This window comes from Bombina bombina, chromosome 7, assembly GCF_027579735.1.
Source record: "Bombina bombina isolate aBomBom1 chromosome 7, aBomBom1.pri, whole genome shotgun sequence".
NCBI lineage: Eukaryota > Metazoa > Chordata > Amphibia > Anura > Bombinatoridae > Bombina > Bombina bombina.
Genome location: NC_069505.1, coordinates 484,711,099 through 484,728,598, shown reverse-complemented (window position 1 = coordinate 484,728,598; position 17,500 = coordinate 484,711,099). Strand labels below are relative to the sequence as shown.

The following is a 17,500-nucleotide window of genomic DNA, read 5'->3' as shown; positions in this document are numbered from 1 at the left end:
ATTATTGTCTTTTATATACCTTTTTGATTTCAGCCTGTGTTTAGGCTGGGAGGTGACTCGTTCATTTCTTCCTTATGTTTACTGGGTTATGGGGATCTAATAAAATGGAGAACACTGGTCCTTGCCCCAATTAAACAATGAGTTATATATACGACATAAAGACGATAGACGCAGAAGGAACTCAGGTAGGGACAATAGAACGTTCAAATGGAATTGTTTGCTTAGGGACAAGTGAACAGATGTTTCTTTATTTTCTCCTCTAAATGCAATGCCAGTAACTCCTAATATATGTTAAAGGGACACAATGTCAAAATAAATCTTTCATGATTTAGATTGCAGTTTTAAAGAGACAGTGTACAGAGCGTATTAAATTGTTTACACATGTATCCTTTACCTTTATTTTAACATTTGAAACTGCTTTAGTCGGTGGTATCCCCAACTATACAAAAAAATCAATACTTTAATATTGTCTGGTCATGCTCATTTGTGATGATCCGCATGTGGAAAAAGGCAGCTGCTCGCGTCATTCGTCTCTCTTTGGAGCCAGATTTCTTCTTATGAAGATCTGGATTTGTTGTGCAACACTCTAAGATCTGGATTTGTTGTGCAACACTCTAAGATCTGGATTTGTTGTGCAACACTCTAAGATCTGGATTTGTTGTGCAACACTCTAAGATCTGGATTTGTTGTGCTTTCTTAAGAAGAAATCCGGCTCTGAAAAGAGACGAATGCTACGAGTGGCCACCTTTTTCCGCATTCGGATCATCACTGAACGACATGCCTAATATTGGCTATAATAGTCTATGTAGTTATCAGAAGAAATTACACTCCAGAGAGATAAGTATTAAAATGTTAATTATGGGCCCAACGAACTAAAGATTTCCACTCAGGCAAAATGATCTAAGTAGTCTCATCAGTATGGTGACGTCCCTCAAAGAATTTTAGAAAGGCAACTTTCCACTTGAGTGCTGTTTATATCACTATGCAGTGTTCTGGATGAGAAGGAGAAACAGCTATATTACAAAATAAGGTCAGCCAATAACAAATGCATACACATACCATGTGACAGCCATCAGCCAATCACAAATTCATATATACAAATTCATATATGTATAGTCTGTGAATTCTTGCACGTGCTCAGTAGGAGCTGGTGACTCAAAAAGTATAAATAACAAAAGACTGTGCACTGTTTGTTAATGGAAATAAATTGGAAAGTTGTTTTAGATTGCTGCTCTCTCTGAATAATGAAAGTTTAAGTTTGACTTGAGTGTCCCTTAAAAAAATAATATATATATATATATATATATATCTAATAGCTTTCTCTTTCATCTAGCCTGTCCCTTTCACTACTATGATAGCGGGTGGTCTCCGAGTTGGGATGTCTGTATATATTCAGGCTGTAGCGCCCAGCAGTGCGAACAGGTAAGATTATCTCTCTTTGTGAAGAGCCATTCACGGACCTATTTATAATTATCTATACAATTTATTTTCCTCCTCCCTCTTTTTTTTGTCTGTCCTGGTCTCTATTCTTCACCAAACCCTGTTCTTCTGTATCACTCTCTCTTAACGTCTCAGGTCCTACACTTAAGGTCTACTCGTTTTTTTCCATCATCTTTCATTATTCCCACATTTATTTATTTTTTCATTTTAATGCTTCATCATTTGATTTTAAGTTCCTCTTCATTTATTTTTACTTCCTTTGCTGTAATCTCATCTTTTGCCCACATTTTTCTATTCAGGTTCGCAGTAAATTTCTCCACTGGTCAGTATGAAGGTTCAGATGTCGCCTTTCACCTAAACGCTCGTTATGATGGCCGTGACCGCACTGTCTTTAACTCATCGGAGGGGGGTACTTGGGGTACAGAGGAGATGAAAAAAGAAATGCCCTTCAAGCTTGGGAAAGTCTTTTGGCTTCTTTATGAGATTACTCCAAACAACTATCTGGTAAATTAGGATTTAAAGGGACAGTTTATACCAGAAGTTTTATTGTTTAAAAAGATAGATTATTCCTTTATTTCCCATTCCCCAGTTTTGCATAACCAACACAGTTATATTAATATACTTTTTACCTCTGTGATTATATTGCATCTAACCCTCTGCAGACTTCCCCTTTATTTTAGTTATTTTGACAGACTTGTAATTTAGCCAATCAGTGCTGGCTCCCAAATAACTCCACAGGAGTGAGCACAATGTTATCTTTATGGCACACATGAACTCTAGCGTTTTCTAGCTAAGAAAAGCTGTTCACTGAGACAAAGGCGGCCTTCAAAGGCTTAGAAATTAGCATATGAGCCTACCTAGGTTTAGCTTTCCACAAAGAATACCAAGAGAACAAAAGAACATTTTGATGATAAAAGTAAAATGGAAAGTTGTTTAAAATTACTGCTCTATCTGAATCATGACCACTTTATTCTTTCACTATAATGCTTCCATATAACTATATATTAATCTCCTGCAAAGAGTTTAAACGCATAGTCAAAGTCAGTTCTAAAGCAACAATGCACTACTTTGAGCTTGCTGAACACATCTGGTGAGCCAATAACAAGAAGCATATGTGTGTATCCACTAATCAGCAACTAGCTCCCAGTAAGGCATCGCTGCTCCTCAGACTACCTAGGTATGCTTTTATTTAGAAAAAAATGTCATTTTGATAACAGAATTCAATTGAAAAGTGGCATAAAATTGCTTTTTCAGAATCATGAAAGTTTAAATTTAGACTTTCATGTATTTTTTAAGGAAGTAAAATTTATTTTTACAGTACACTGTTCCTTTAATACTTAAAGGGACATTAAACACTTTGAGATGATAATATAACATGATAAATCGCACATATAACAAAAACTACAATATTTATTTTGTCCCCTTTTCCTGTTATCCCATTCTGAAATTGTGAGCTTTTCAGTTCCTGTTAGAAATGTAAGTGCAGAACACTGTTATATCCCACACAGCAATTGGCTGAACACTCTAGTGACCTATTTATAACTTTCCCTAATTGGCCACAGCAGAGAAGGTAACCTAAGTTACAACATGGCCGCTCCAATTGTTTTAGAGACACTAAAACTTTACACTTATTTTGTCAATATTTAAACTAATAAAATTTTATAAAAAACATCTACATGTTATTCTCAGACTAATCTTTTCTTTTAATACATCATTCTATCTAGCATTTATTTGGTGTTTAATGTCCCTTTAAGTATGTATTTGTATCACAGAACATCATACAACCAGCTTACACTGAATGTCTCTAATACCGCGCGTCTGTGATATTTTTTGTTCTAGGTTTCAGTTAATGGCTCCCCATTCTATGAGTTTGCCCACCGGCTACCTATGGAGAGGGTTCAATGGCTGCAGGTGACTGGGGACATTACACTGCAGTCTGTGTGCATCATTGGATGTGGACAAGGAGTTAAAGGAGCTGTAAGTAAACACTATATACACAGAATTTACTTCTAATATCATATGTCATTCTTTCATTCTCATCTTATTCTTTGTTGAAGAGATATCATGTGCACATGCCTGAAGCCCTACATGATAGGAAATAGTGCTGCCCTCTAGTGCTCTTGTTAATGTATAACATTGTTATAAAACTGCTGCCATCTAGTGCTCTTGCTAATGTATAACATTGTTATAAAACTGCTGCCATCTAGTGCTCTTGCTAATGTATAACATTATTATAAAACTGATGCCATCTAGTGCTCTTGCTAATGTATAACACTGTTATAAAACTGCTGCCATCTTGTGCTCCAGCTAATGTATAACATTGTTATAAAACTGCTGCCATCTAGTGCTCTTGCTAATGTATAACACTGTTATAAAACTGCTGCCATCTTGTGCTCTTGCTAATGTATAACATTGTTATAAAACTGCTGCCATCTAGTGCTCCTGCTAATGTATAACATTGTTATAAAACTGCTGCCATCTAGTGCTCTTGCAAATGTATAACATTGTTATAAAACTGCTGCCATCTAGTGCTCTTGCTAATGTATAACATTGTTATAAAACTGCTGCCATCTAGTGCTCTTGCTAATGTATAACATTGTTATAAAACTGCTGCCATCTAGTGCTCTTGCTAATGTATAACATTGTTATAAAACTGCTGCCATTTAGTGCTCTTGCTAATGTATAACATTGTTATAAAACTGCTGCCATCTAGTGCTCCTGCTAATGTATAACACTGTTATAAAACTGCTGCCATTTAGTGCTCTTGCTAATGTATAACATTGTTATAAAACTGCTGCCATCTAGTGCTCTTGCTAATGTATAACATTGTTATAAAACTGCTGCCATCACCCTAGTAACTAAACTAAACTAATCCAAATTAATTTGTAGCGAAAAATCTGAACTAGTTTGGATTAATTTGTTTTATTCGAATGGCCATGGCGCGATAGTCTCTCTCTTTACTAATCACAATTCCTTTGCCGTTCCATATTTATTATTAAAAAAAAAAAAAAATCGAGATCCAAATGGATATATACGCCGAAATAGTTGCGCTATGGGAACAATACCATTAACACACTGAACAAGACCTAAACATATCACCTTTGGAAATTATATCAGATGAATAGATAGGAATCATTATACTGACGGAAAGACCTGAGATCAAATAAAACGCATAGACAAGAAAGATTTGCAGTCAAAATAGGATTTATTAGAACATTCCAACACACATGATTAAGATTAATATTTACTGTTTTGGTTTGTTATTACAGTTTAAAAATGTTAAATATTTTAAAATGAATCAGCCTTTGTATGCAATTGGGAGCTGTGCCTCCGAATTTGTGACATGATGACCTTGATAACAAATAAAGCTGATTTAAAAAAAAAAAAGAAAAAAAAAGAATAGATATATTACAAATAAATATAGTGATATAGAACAGTGAAATAATTCCTTTTGTGTTGGTTTGATCCATTTGAATCAACGTAACATAACAGAACAAGTGAATCCGAATTTAACGAACTTCCGAGTGCTTCCGAAACAAATGACTTCTATAATGAATCAATCTGAATGCATCCGAAACGAAATTAAAGAAAACTGAATCGGTACGAAACAAAACAAAACGTGCACATTTCTACTTTTCTGTTAAATAGTGTTATCCTGCCCACTCTCCCTCACCTGATTTCTCTATTCATTTACTCTCTATTCGCGCTATTCTTTGCAATAGCAGTGGGCATACAAGATAGTTTCGGTGTGAATATTATTCTGTATATATAAATATATTTTTAGTTAGCTGAAAAATAGACAGATTAGAAAGTAATACATGGCTTGTTTGCTTAAATTACTCTTTAATAAATGTATTGTATAAGCTGAATCAGGTGTAAACCTAAAGATCATGATGTCATCAGTGGGCGGAGCTTGGCGGCCATTTCAAAGTAGCCAGAAACAATATTTGTTTTAAAATAACTTTTTTACTGTTCCTGCTGCATGATATAGAAATGGCTGCAGGAGGCTATTTTTAGCTTAGTTTAAAAGTAAGACTTTAAGATGACTGAAGTGTAGACTGACCCCTTTTAAAGGGATATAAAACAGCCAGTTTCATTGTTGTAATAAAAATGCATTAAGCTACAGTTATACTTAAAGGGACAGTCAACACCAGAATTTTTGTTGTTTTAAAAGATAGATAATCCCTTAATTCCCAATTCCCCAGTTTTGCATAACCAACACAGTTATAATTATAGACGTTTTACCTCTAATTACTTTGTATCTAAGCCTCAGCAGACTGCCCCCTTATTTCAGTTCTTTTGACAGACTTGCATTTTAGCCAATCAGAGCTGTCTCCATGGTAAATTCATGTGCATGAGCTCAATGTTATCTATATGAAACACGTGAACTAATGCCCTCTAGTGGTGAAAAACTATCAAAATGCATTTAGATTAGAGGCGGCCTTCAAGGTTTAAGACATTAGCATATGAACCTCCCAGGTTTAGCTTTCAACTAAGAATACCAAGAGAACAAAGCAAAATTGGTGATAAAAGTAAATTGGAAAGTTGTTTAAAATGACATGCCCTATTTGAAACATGAAAGATTTTTTTTTGGACTAGACTGTCCCTTTAATAGAAGTCATTTCAATATGGGTTGGGGTTTCTTCAAGAAGGCAAAGTAGCAGATTTTCCTTTGGAGTTTTGCTAGAAAAATCTAATATAGCAGCAATCAGTTTACTGTCCATGTTCAGTATAGGACTTTTGCTGTAAAAATCAGGTGATAATTGAACTTAAGTTTTTTATGTTTACTTTGATTTAAGATATCTTTTTATACTAAATAAGCACTGTTTTATATCCCATTAATATATGAACTTGGCATTCAGTATATATGACGGTCATATTCCTCATATTCTCAAATTATTATCTGAGTGGACAGGTCTTTCCAGTGTCCAGTTGGATTCATATCTAACTGAAGTATATTTTATTACAGAGTCTACAAATGTCTGCTCCACAAAGTGGACTCCCGGTAAGTATTATCTGGTGGGGGAATGGTCTGGTGTAAGTGCATGCTCCATTACTGAGTAAATTATTTGCTTACCTTGTTCTCTTCTTACTTTATCTTTTCATATAGCCCATGCTTGGACCACCTGCCTTGAACCCGGTATGTATTAACTCCTAAATACTTACCCTAAACTTCTTAAAGGGACAGTGTATTGTAAAAATGGTTTCCCTTAAGGTGTTTCCAATGACTTGTTATACCAGCTGCAATGTTTATTTTTAAAAAAAGGGCTCATTTAACCCCTTAACGACCAGCGACGTACCTTCTTATTTTAAGAGCGCGGCTCTCGCCACCAGTGGCAAGACCGCACTATTTTAGGAGGCCTGCTGAAGGGAGATTAAGTATACAGAGTATGTTGCTAAGAGGTTAAGTATATTTTTCTATATGAAATAGCTGTTTTTGCTAATTTAAACCACAACCCAGTCAAATGGGCTGAGCTTGTAGTCTAATTAGCATATCTGTCTAATTGTTTACACAAGTCTTCCCTATATTATTCCTCACAATTTTCTCAAACACCAATACATAGTGAGAACTGTGGGAAACATGGGTGTCCAGAGGGGGGGTCGGTACTTCTCCCCCCCCCCCTCTGGAATTTTGCAAGCATACAGCAATTGCCTCCTGTTGCCACTGTAGATGATATTAATAAGTCCAGTGGTAGTGCAGGTACTAAAGTCTCAGTTACTGTTCATAAATATTTGTTGTACCTCACATTGCCACTGTACCAATTGTGGCACAGCTGTTTTACTTTAATTTTCATAGTCTGCTCGTTCCCTCATTCTGAAGTTCTCGTTCACTGACTCACAAAACTACCAGGCGCTAGCGACACTTGCAACATCCCCTCACGGACATGCGGAACAATCAGATAATGCAACAATGGCTGAGGGCAGATACGCTCCAGAGTTCTAATCAGAAGTTCTAACTGTTCTAATCAGAGCCTCGGGCGCCGCAACCACCTCTGGGAACGGATATGAGGCCCAATGCTAGGATCCCAGAGGCGTTTGCAACGCCCAAGGCTCTGATTAGAACAGAGCGTTCTGGAGCGTATCTGCCCTCTGACATATTTGCATTATCTGATTGGTGCGTGTGTCCGTGAGGGAGAGGAAGCACAACCAATCGGATAATGTTGCAAGTGTGTCGCTAGCACCTAGTATAAATATGGGAGTGGATGCCTGTGTGAGTCATCATTTGCTAGGCTAACATTCTATAGCTGGTGCTCAGGTGAAAAACAGGTGTAGGCGCCAGCTAATGCTCAGAATGAAGCTTAGCCCCTGGTGTTGTGCTGTAGGAGATAAGAGATCAACAACTGGCATGTAAGTGTCAATGTTTCTCTATTTGTGTTAAAGTAGGCTTTATATGTATGTGTGTCACTGCAAGCAAATGTGTAAGTTTGTTCCTCTGTGTGTGCAAGAGTGTTAGTTTGTTCCTGTGTGTGCAAGAGTGTTACTTTGTTCCTGTGTGTGTATGTGTGTGCAAGAGTGTTAGTTTGTTCCTGTGTATGTGTGTGCAAGAGTGTTAGTTTGTTCCTGTGTATGTGTGTGCAAGAGTGTTAGTTTGTTCCTGTGTGTGTGTGTGTGTGTGTGTGTGTAAGCAAAAGTGTGAGTTTGTTCCTTTGTATGTATGAGCAATAGTGTGAGTGTGTTCCTGTGTGTGAGCAAGAGTGTGAGTTTGTTCCTGCGTGTGTGAGCAAGAGTAAGTTTGTTCCTGTGTGTGTGTGAGAGCAAGAATGTGAGTTTGGTTCTTGCGCGTGTGTGTGAGCAAGAGTGTGAGTTTGTTCCTGATTGTGTGTGAGCAAGAGTGTGAGTTTGTTCCTGATTGTGTGTGAGCAAGAGTGTGAGTTTGTTCCTGATTGTGTGTGAGCAAGAGTGTGAGTTTGTTCCTGATTATGTGTGAGCAAGAGTGTGAGTTTGTTCCTGATTGTGTGTGAGCAAGAGTGTGAGTTTGTTCCTGATTGTGTGTGTGTGTGCAAGAGTGTGAGTTTGTTCTTGATTGTGTGTGAGCAAGAGTGTGAGTTTGTTCTTGATTGTGTGTGAGCAAGAGTGTGAGTTTGTTCCTGATTGTGTGTGAGCAAGAGTGTGAGTTTGTTCTTGCGTGTGTGAGCAAAAGTGTGAGTTTGTTCTTGCGTGTGTGTGTGTGAGCAAAAGTGTGAGTTTGTTCCTGTGTGTGTGTGAGCAAAAGTGTAAGTTTTGTTCTTGCGTGTGTATGAGTTTGTTCCTGTGTTTTTGTGGGCAAATGAGCAAGAGAGTGAGTTTGTTCCTGCGTTTGTGTGTGTTTGTATGAGCAAGAGAGTGAGTTTGTTCCTGAGTGTGTGAGCAAGAGTGTGAGTTTGTTTGTGTGTGGTAGCAAGAGTGAGTTTGTTCTTGTGTATTTGTATGAGCAAGAGAGTGAGTTTGTTCCTGTGTTTGTGTGTAAGAGTAAGAGAGTAAGTTTGTTCCTGTGTGTGTGAGAGAGCAAGAGAGTAAGTTTGTTCCTGTGTGTGTGAGCAAGAGTATGAGTTTGTTCCTGTGTGTGTGTGTGTGTGTGAGCAAGAGTATGAGTTTGTTCTTGTGTGTGAACAAAATCGTCATTTTGTTCCCGTTTATGTATGTGTGTTTGTCTAAGAGTGACAGTTTGTGTGTGTGCGCGAGCAAGAGTATAAGTCTGTTCCTATGTGTGTGTGAGCAAGAGTATACGTTTGTTCCTGTGTGTGTATCCCTTTAGCCAGACAGGGAATAATAGAAATTACAGTGTACACTGTTTTACATATGCATAACTCCGCTCCACTTCAACATCTCTCCATCATGCCTTAAGATTAAATTCAAAACCTGTACATGAACCGCGGTATTCACCGCACTCAATACCCTAGCCCAGGTAGGCAATAATAGAAGCTACAGTATACACTGTTTTACATATGTGCAGCTCCACTCAACTTCAGCATATCTCCCTCTCGCCATAACAGCAGATTCATAGCATATAAACGGACTGCGGTATTCACTGCACTCAGGTCCCAAGGATATACGGCAGATTGTGGAGGAAAAGTTCACTTACTTAGCGATTCTTGGTGCCCAATTTTAGACCTCTTTATCCTCTCTTCATATAATCAATCAAACCTTTGGGTTGGTCAGTGGCTTAGCTGTATCAAACTCCATGCTGTGTGAAGTCGGCTGTTCAAATTTTTACTTCCATGCGGCTCCACCATGCTGTTTCAGGATCCGTGTGAAGACACGCCTCCTTGTACTTGCAATAGTGTTGCTCCAAGTTGTAATGATACAAAGATGTTACAGAGATGCTATGGCAGATAGGAGTATCCAGGAGCATCCGTAGTCTTACTTGGGTAGTCGTCCCATTGGCAAAAAAATCGGCACTCCTTTTTGTTTTTATATATATATATATATATATATATATATATATATATATATATATATATATATATATATATATATATATATATATACACAAAACAAAAGGGGACAGCACTCTCAGGCCGGACCGGGTAAACATCCCATGACCCTGCAACGTGCACAGCCCTGGGTGCAAAAACAGCACTCTCAAGAAGCTGCAACGTCCACAGAGCCACAGGCAGTTAACCCCAAACAAGTCTGGGTGCACATGCCAAATGGGTAAATTACAAAAAATATATACGATAATATAGCACACAGAAAAAGTCCAGCACTCACTTACAAGCTCACAACTAAGATAAAAAGTAACAATGGAAGAGTTAGTTATGTGTGTATGTATGTGTATGTATATATATGTATATATAAATATATATGTGTGTGTATATATATATATATATATATATATGTGTGTGTGTGGATATATGGATATATATATATATATATATATATATATATATATATATATATATATATATATATATATATATATACACAATGTGTCCCCTTATATTACTAACATTTTCAGTATAAGTGGGGATACCACAGGCAAAATTAACTGTTTCAATTAACCAAATAAAGTTAAATAAGCTGTTTGAAAATAATTTAATACATTGCAGCTAATAAAATAGATCATTTGGGAACAAATTAAAGGAGAGTAAAAAAATGATAGTACATTGTCCCTTTAACTGTTAAAATAAAGAATCTTGGTTAAATAACCTGGTTTCTCTTTCAGTCTGTTCCTTACACTGCAGCTATCCGTGGGGGGATGATACCAAAACGTACTGTGGTTATAAAAGGGATTGTGAACTCCAACGCTAAAAAGTAAGGATTGTATTGGTGTCATAGTTGGTTTGCATGTAGAGTATGGATGTTGGAATGCTCTTTGTAGGTGTGATGCTTTTCAAGACAAAGGGTGGAGTGCATTATATGTTCCTGGGAGGGTTGTGGACTCGAGTCGCATGACTTGGACTTGACTTGGACTTGAGTCACAAATTTGATAATTGCAAGTTGACTTGACATACTCAAAGGAGACTTGCGACTCAACAGACTTTGATAACAATGACTCGCAACTTGACTTAGACTCAAGCCCTCTGACTTGGAAAGACTTTGTACTTTCTAAAACCAAAGCTTAGAGTTGTAAAGCACATCCCTAGGCAGACAAATTAAACTGAGATATAGAGATATATGGGATGACCTTAGTGAAAATAGTTCATACCTAATACCACATAAAAATGGAACTGGGAAGTGATAAACATATTTAAAAGCCTTCTTGCTATAAATTTACTATAGTAATTAATGCTCTGATATTAAATTGGGCACAAGCACTAATGACTTGTTTGACACTGGAAACTTAAATTGAAGGACTTGCAACTTGACGTGGACTTGCCTGTTTTGACTTGACTTGTGACTTTACAATGATTTGGTCCCACCTCTGGTTCCTAGTGTGACAACTTTAATACATTTATATCTTGTATATTGTATACTAGTCATAGTGTGTATTCTTTTTTTTATTTATTTTTTATCTTCTTTAGCTTTGGCATTAACTTCAAGGTCAGCTTCTCCGGTGAAATTCCTTTCCACATCAATCCTCGTATCAACAAGTCTGCTTTGATCAGGAACAGCTTTGTGAATGGAACCTGGGGAACAGAGGATAAGGAGCTAGCCACCAAATTCCCCTTCAAACAAGGAGACTTCTTTGATGTGAGTGTCAATGTGTTACTCTATTTAAAAGGTAGAAAAGTTGTGTTTGATACAGCTTGTTCCATGAGTTTCTAGTGCTACTCCCTACTAATGTTGAACACAAACATGGCTGTACAAAAGTGTTGGTTTATAGGTTCATGAAGAATAAAAATGTATATGGTCTATACCAGGGGTGTCCAAACTTTGCTCTCGAGAGGTCACAGTAAATATGCATTTCTATGGAGCTGTGCCAATCTACAATATAGTGTAGGGCAGTGATGGTGAACCTTGGCACTCCAGATGTTTTAGAACTACATTTCCCATGATGCTCGACTGGACTGCACAGTGCCTAAGCATCATGGAAAATGTAGTTCTGAAACATCTGGAGGGCCAAGGTTCACCATCACTGGTGTAGTGTTTTGTTACAAATTAATATTAAATAAAATTCCCTCAGTTTTACATAAGGCTATTACAGGTCACTTCATAGTTCTATGGTGTAAAGAAAACGTAAAGTCAACATTAAACTGTCATGATTCATATAGAATACACAATTTTAAATATCTTTTCAATTTACTTCCACTAACAAAATGCGCACAGTCTTTTCTTCTGTTAAGTGTGATCAGTCCACGGGTCATCATTACTTGTGGGATATTAACTGCTCCCCTACAGGAAGTGCAAGAGGATTCACCCAGCAGAGTTGCTATATAGCTCCTCCCCTCTACGTCACCTCCAGTCATTCTCTTGCACCCAACGACTAGATAGGATGTGTGAGAGGACTATGGTGATATATTTAGTTTTTATATCTTCAATCAAAAGTTTGTTATTTTATAATAGCACCGGAGTGTGTTATTCCTTCTCTGGTAGAATTTGAAGAAGAATCTACCTGAGTTTTTCTATGATTTTAGCCGGAGTAGTTAAGATCATATTGCTGTTTCTCGGCCATCTGAGGAGTGAGGTAAACTTCAGATCAGGGGACAGCAGGCAGATTAATCTGCAAAGAGGTATGTAGCAGTTTATTATTTTCTGACATGGAATTGATGAGAAAATCCTGCCATACCGTTATAATGTAAACTCAGCCTTGAATGCAGTAGATGTAGCTGATATCAGGCTGTCATGTATGTATATTTTACACTTCAGTTTTCTGGGAAATGGTACTTCTCTGGCTTTTAAACTGTATACATAGACTTAACCTATTTTGCAGGGACTTGCAATAGGTTTTAAATGACAATTAATTATTGAGGTAAAATGTTTTTTTGCTGGCGTGTAAAAACGTTTTTTTCTCTGAGGTACTGGGTGAAAAAATGTTTTGGGCACTTTTTTTCCACTTGGCAATAGTTTTGATTTAAATTAGAGCAGTTCACTGATCCCTCTCACTGTTATGTGTGTGGGGGAGGGGCCATTTTGGTGCTTTCACTACGCATCAGAAAAAACTCAGTCAGAGGTTCATTTTCTTCCTGCATGATCCGGTTCATCTCTACAGAGTTCAGGGATCTCAAGAGTCTTTTTTGAGGGAAGTAATCATACAGCAGAGCTGTGCTGATTGTATTGACTGTGATATAAAAAACGTTTATTTGTGTATTTTTTTTCTGCTGCCTGGGTTAGTTATCATTTGCTGAGGGGAACAATCCTTTGCTAAAACTGTATATTCTGACAAAGATTGATGCTATAACTTAATTATTTTATCTGTTATAATATTTTTCTGTGCTTCTTAAAGGCACAGTTCGTTTTCATATTATTTGTAAATTACTTTGAAAAGTATTTCCAAGTTGCTGTTTATTTGCTAGTGTGTTAAACATGTCTGATTCAGAGGAAGATATCTGTGCTATATGTGTTAATGCCAAAGTGGAGCCCAATAGAAATTTATGTACTAAATGTATTGATGCTACTTTAAAAAATAGTCAATCTGTACAAATTGAACATATTTCACCAAACAACGAGGGGAGAGTTATGCCGACTAACTCGCCTCACGTGTCAGTACCTGCATCTCCCGCTCAGGAGGTGCGTGATATTGTAGCGCCGAGTGCATCTGGGCGGCCATTACAAATCACATTACAAGATATGGCTACTGTTATGACTGAAGTTTTGGCTAAACTACCAGAACTAAGAGGTAAACGTGATCACTCTGGGATGAGAACAGAGTGCGCTGATAATGCAAGGGCCATGTCTGATACTGCGTCACAGTTTGCAGAACATGAAGACGGAGAGCTTCATTCTGTGGGTGACGGTTCTGATCCAAATAAACTGGACTCAGACATTTCAAATTTTAAATTTAAGCTTGAGAACCTCCGTGTGTTACTAGGGGAGGTATTAGCGGCTCTGAATGATTGTAACACAGTTGCAATCCCAGAAAAAATGTGTAGGTTGGATAAATATTTTGCGGTACCGACGAGTACTGACGTTTTTCCTATACCTAAGAGACTTACTGACATTGTTACTAAGGAGTGGGATAGACCCGGTGTGCCTTTCTCTCCCCCTCCTATATTCAGAAAAATGTTTCCAATAGACGCCGCCACACGGGACTTATGGCAAATGGTCCCTAAGGTGGAGGGAGCAGTTTCTACTTTAGCTAAGCGTACCACTATCCCAGTGGAGGATAGCTGTGCTTTTTCAGATCCAATGGATAAAAAATTAGAGGGTTACCTTAAGAAAATGTTTGTTCAACAAGGGTTTATATTGCAACCTCTTGCATGTATTGCGCCTGTCACGGCTGCAGCAGCATTTTGGTTTGAGTCTCTGGAAGAGACACTTCAATCATCCACACTAGATGACATCACACACAAACTTAAATTCCTTAAGTTAGCTAATTCATTTATTTCAGATGCCGTAGTACATTTAACTAAACTTGCGGCTAAAAATTCAGGATTCGCCATTCAGGCACGCAGAGCTCTGTGGCTAAAATCCTGGTCAGCTGATGTTTCGTCTAAATCTAAATTGCTTAATATTCCTTTCAAAGGGCAGACCTTATTCGGGCCCGGCTTGAAAGAGATTATTGATGACATTACAGGAGGTAAAGGTCATGCCCTGCCTCAGGACAAGGCCAAAGCCAAGGCTAGACAGTCCAATTTTCGTTCCTTTCGTAATTTCAAAGCAGGAGCAGCATCAACTTCCTCTGCACCAAAACAGGAAGGAGCTGTTGCTCGCTACAGACAAGGCTGGAAACCTAACCAGTCCTGGAACAGGGGCAAACAGGCCAGAAAACCTGCTGCTGCCCCTAAGACAGCATGAATTGAGGGCCCCCGATCCGGGACCGGATCTAGTGGGGGGCAGACTTTCCCTCTTCGCCCAGGCTTGGGCAAGAGATGTTCAGGATCCCTGGGCGTTAGAGATCATATCTCAGGGATACCTTCTGGACTTCAAATCCTCTCCCCCAAGAGGGAGATTTCATCTGTCAAGGTTGTCAACAAACCTAACAAAGAAGGAAGCGTTTCTACGCTGCGTACAAGATCTTTTATTAATGGGAGTGATCCATCCAGTTCCGCGGTTGGAACAAGGACAAGGGTTTTACTCAAATCTGTTTGTAGTTCCCAAAAAAGAGGGAACCTTCAGGCCAATCTTGGATTTAAAGATCCTAAACAAATTCCTAAGAGTTCCATCGTTCAAGATGGAAACTATTCGAACAATTTTGCCCATGATCCAAGAGGGTCAGTACTTGACCACAGTGGATTTAAAGGATGCTTACCTTCACATACCGATTCACAGAAGTCATTACCGGTATCTAAGGTTTGCCTTTTTAGACAGGCAGCATTACCAGTTTGTAGCTCTTCCATTCGGACTGGCTACGGCTCCAAGAATCTTCACAAATGTTCTGGGCACTCTTCTGGCGGTACTAAGACCGCAAGGAATTTCAGTAGCTCCGTACTTAGACGACATACTGATACAAGCTTCAAGCTTTCAAACTGCCAAATCTCATACAGAGATAGTACTGGCATTTCTAAGGTCGCATGGATGGAAAGTGAACGAAGAGAAAAGTTCTCTCTTTCCACTCACAAGAGTTCCCTTCCTGGGGACTCTGATAGATTCTGTAGAAATGAAGATTTACCTGACAGAGGACAGGTTAACAAAACTTCAAAGTGCATGCCGTGTCCTTCATTCCATTCAAGAGACCAGAAATTCTCTTCTATGGTGGCTTTATCGGCCACATCTGTCCAGGGGAATGCCATTCAGCAGGCCAGACTGGTCAATTGTAACAACAGACGCCAGCCTACTAGGTTGGGGCGCTGTCTGGAATTCTCTGAAGGCTCAGGGACTATGGAATCAGGAGGAGAGTCTTCTTCCAATAAACATTCTGGAATTGAGAGCAGTCCTCAATGCTCTTCTGGCTTGGCCCCAGTTAGCAACTCGGGGGTTCATCAGGTTCCAGTCGGACAACATCACGACTGTAGCTTATATCAACCATCAGGGAGGGACAAGAAGCTCCCTAGCAATGATGGAAGTATCGAAGATAATTCGCTGGGCAGAGTCTCACTCTTGCCACCTGTCTGCAATCCACATCCCGGGAGTGGAGAACTGGGAGGCGGATTTCTTAAGTCGTCAGACTTTTCATCCGGGGGAGTGGGAACTTCATCCAGAGGTCTTTGCCCAAATACTTCGACGTTGGGGCAAACCAGAGATAGATCTCATGGCGTCTCGACAGAACGCCAAGCTTCCGCGCTACGGGTCCAGATCCAGGGATCCGGGAGCGGTCCTGATAGATGCCTTGACAGCACCATGGACCTTCAGGATGGCTCATGTGTTTCCACCTTTCCCAATGCTTCCTCGATTGATTGCCAGAATCAAACAGGAGAAAGCATCAGTGATTCTAATAGCGCCTGCATGGCCACGCAGGACTTGGTATACAGATCTGGTGGACATGTCATTCTGTCCACCTTGGTCGTTACCTCTGAAACAGGACCTTCTGATTCAGGGTCCTTTCAAACATCAAAATCTAACTTCTCTGAAGCTGACTGCTTGGAAATTGAACGCTTGATCTTATCAAAGCGTGTTTTTTCTGAGTCAGTTATTGATACCTTAATACAGGCTAGGAAGCCTGTTACCAGAAAGATTTACCATAAAATATGGCGTAAATACCTATATTGGTGCGAATCCAAAGGTTACTCTTGGAGTAAGGTTAGGATTCCTAGGATATTGTCTTTTCTACAAGAAGGTTTAGAAAAGGGGTTATCCGCTAGCTCCTTAAAGGGACAGATCTCAGCTCTGTCCATTCTGTTACACAAGCGTCTGTCAGAAGTTCCAGACGTTCAGGCTTTTTGTCAGGCTTTGGCCAGGATTAAACCTGTGTTTAAAGCTGTGGCTCCACCATGGAGTTTAAACCTTGTTCTTAACGTTTTACAGGGTGTTCCGTTTGAACCCCTTCATTCCATTGATATAAAGTTGTTATCTTGGAAAGTTCTATTTTTAATGGCTATTTCCTCGGCTCGAAGAGTCTCTGAGTTATCAGCCTTACATTGTGATTCTCCTTATTTGATTTTTCACTCGGATAAGGTAGTTCTGCGTACTAAGCCTGGGTTCTTACCTAAGGTAGTCACTAACAGGAATATCAATCAGGAGATTGTTGTTCCATCCTTGTGCCCAAATCCTTCTTCGAGGAAGGAACGTCTTTTGCACAATCTGGATGTAGTTTGTGCCCTTAAATTTTATTTACAGGCAACTAAAGATTTTCGACAAACGTCTTCCCTGTTTGTCGTTTACTCTGGTCAGAGGAGAGGTCAAAAAGCTTCTGCTACCTCTCTCTCTTTTTGGCTTCGTAGCATAATTCGTTTAGCTTATGAGACTGCTGGACAGCAGCCTCCTGAAAGAATTACAGCTCATTCCACTAGAGCTGTGGCTTCCACTTGGGCCTTTAAGAATGAGACCTCTGTTGAACAGATTTGCAAGGCTGCAACTTGGTCTTCGCTTCATACTTTTTCCAAATTTTACAAATTTGACACTTTTGCTTCCTCGGAGGCTATTTTTGGGAGAAAGGTTCTTC

The 17,500-nt window shown here is 38.9% G+C and overlaps 1 protein-coding gene across 1 annotated transcript in view; it reads left to right on the top strand.

Moving 5' to 3' along the window:
- The window catches only part of LOC128666801 (galectin-6), a 60,265-nt gene that overhangs the window by 40,927 nt on the left and 1,838 nt on the right, over positions 1-17,500 (top strand). Inside the window, exons 2-8 of the mRNA XM_053721596.1 lie at positions 1,334-1,422; positions 1,740-1,944; positions 3,280-3,417; positions 6,410-6,445; positions 6,551-6,580; positions 10,586-10,674; positions 11,385-11,553. Of these exons, the coding sequence (XP_053577571.1) occupies positions 1,334-1,422; positions 1,740-1,944; positions 3,280-3,417; positions 6,410-6,445; positions 6,551-6,580; positions 10,586-10,674; positions 11,385-11,553 (756 nt within the window). The remainder of the gene's footprint in view (positions 1-1,333; positions 1,423-1,739; positions 1,945-3,279; positions 3,418-6,409; positions 6,446-6,550; positions 6,581-10,585; positions 10,675-11,384; positions 11,554-17,500) is intronic.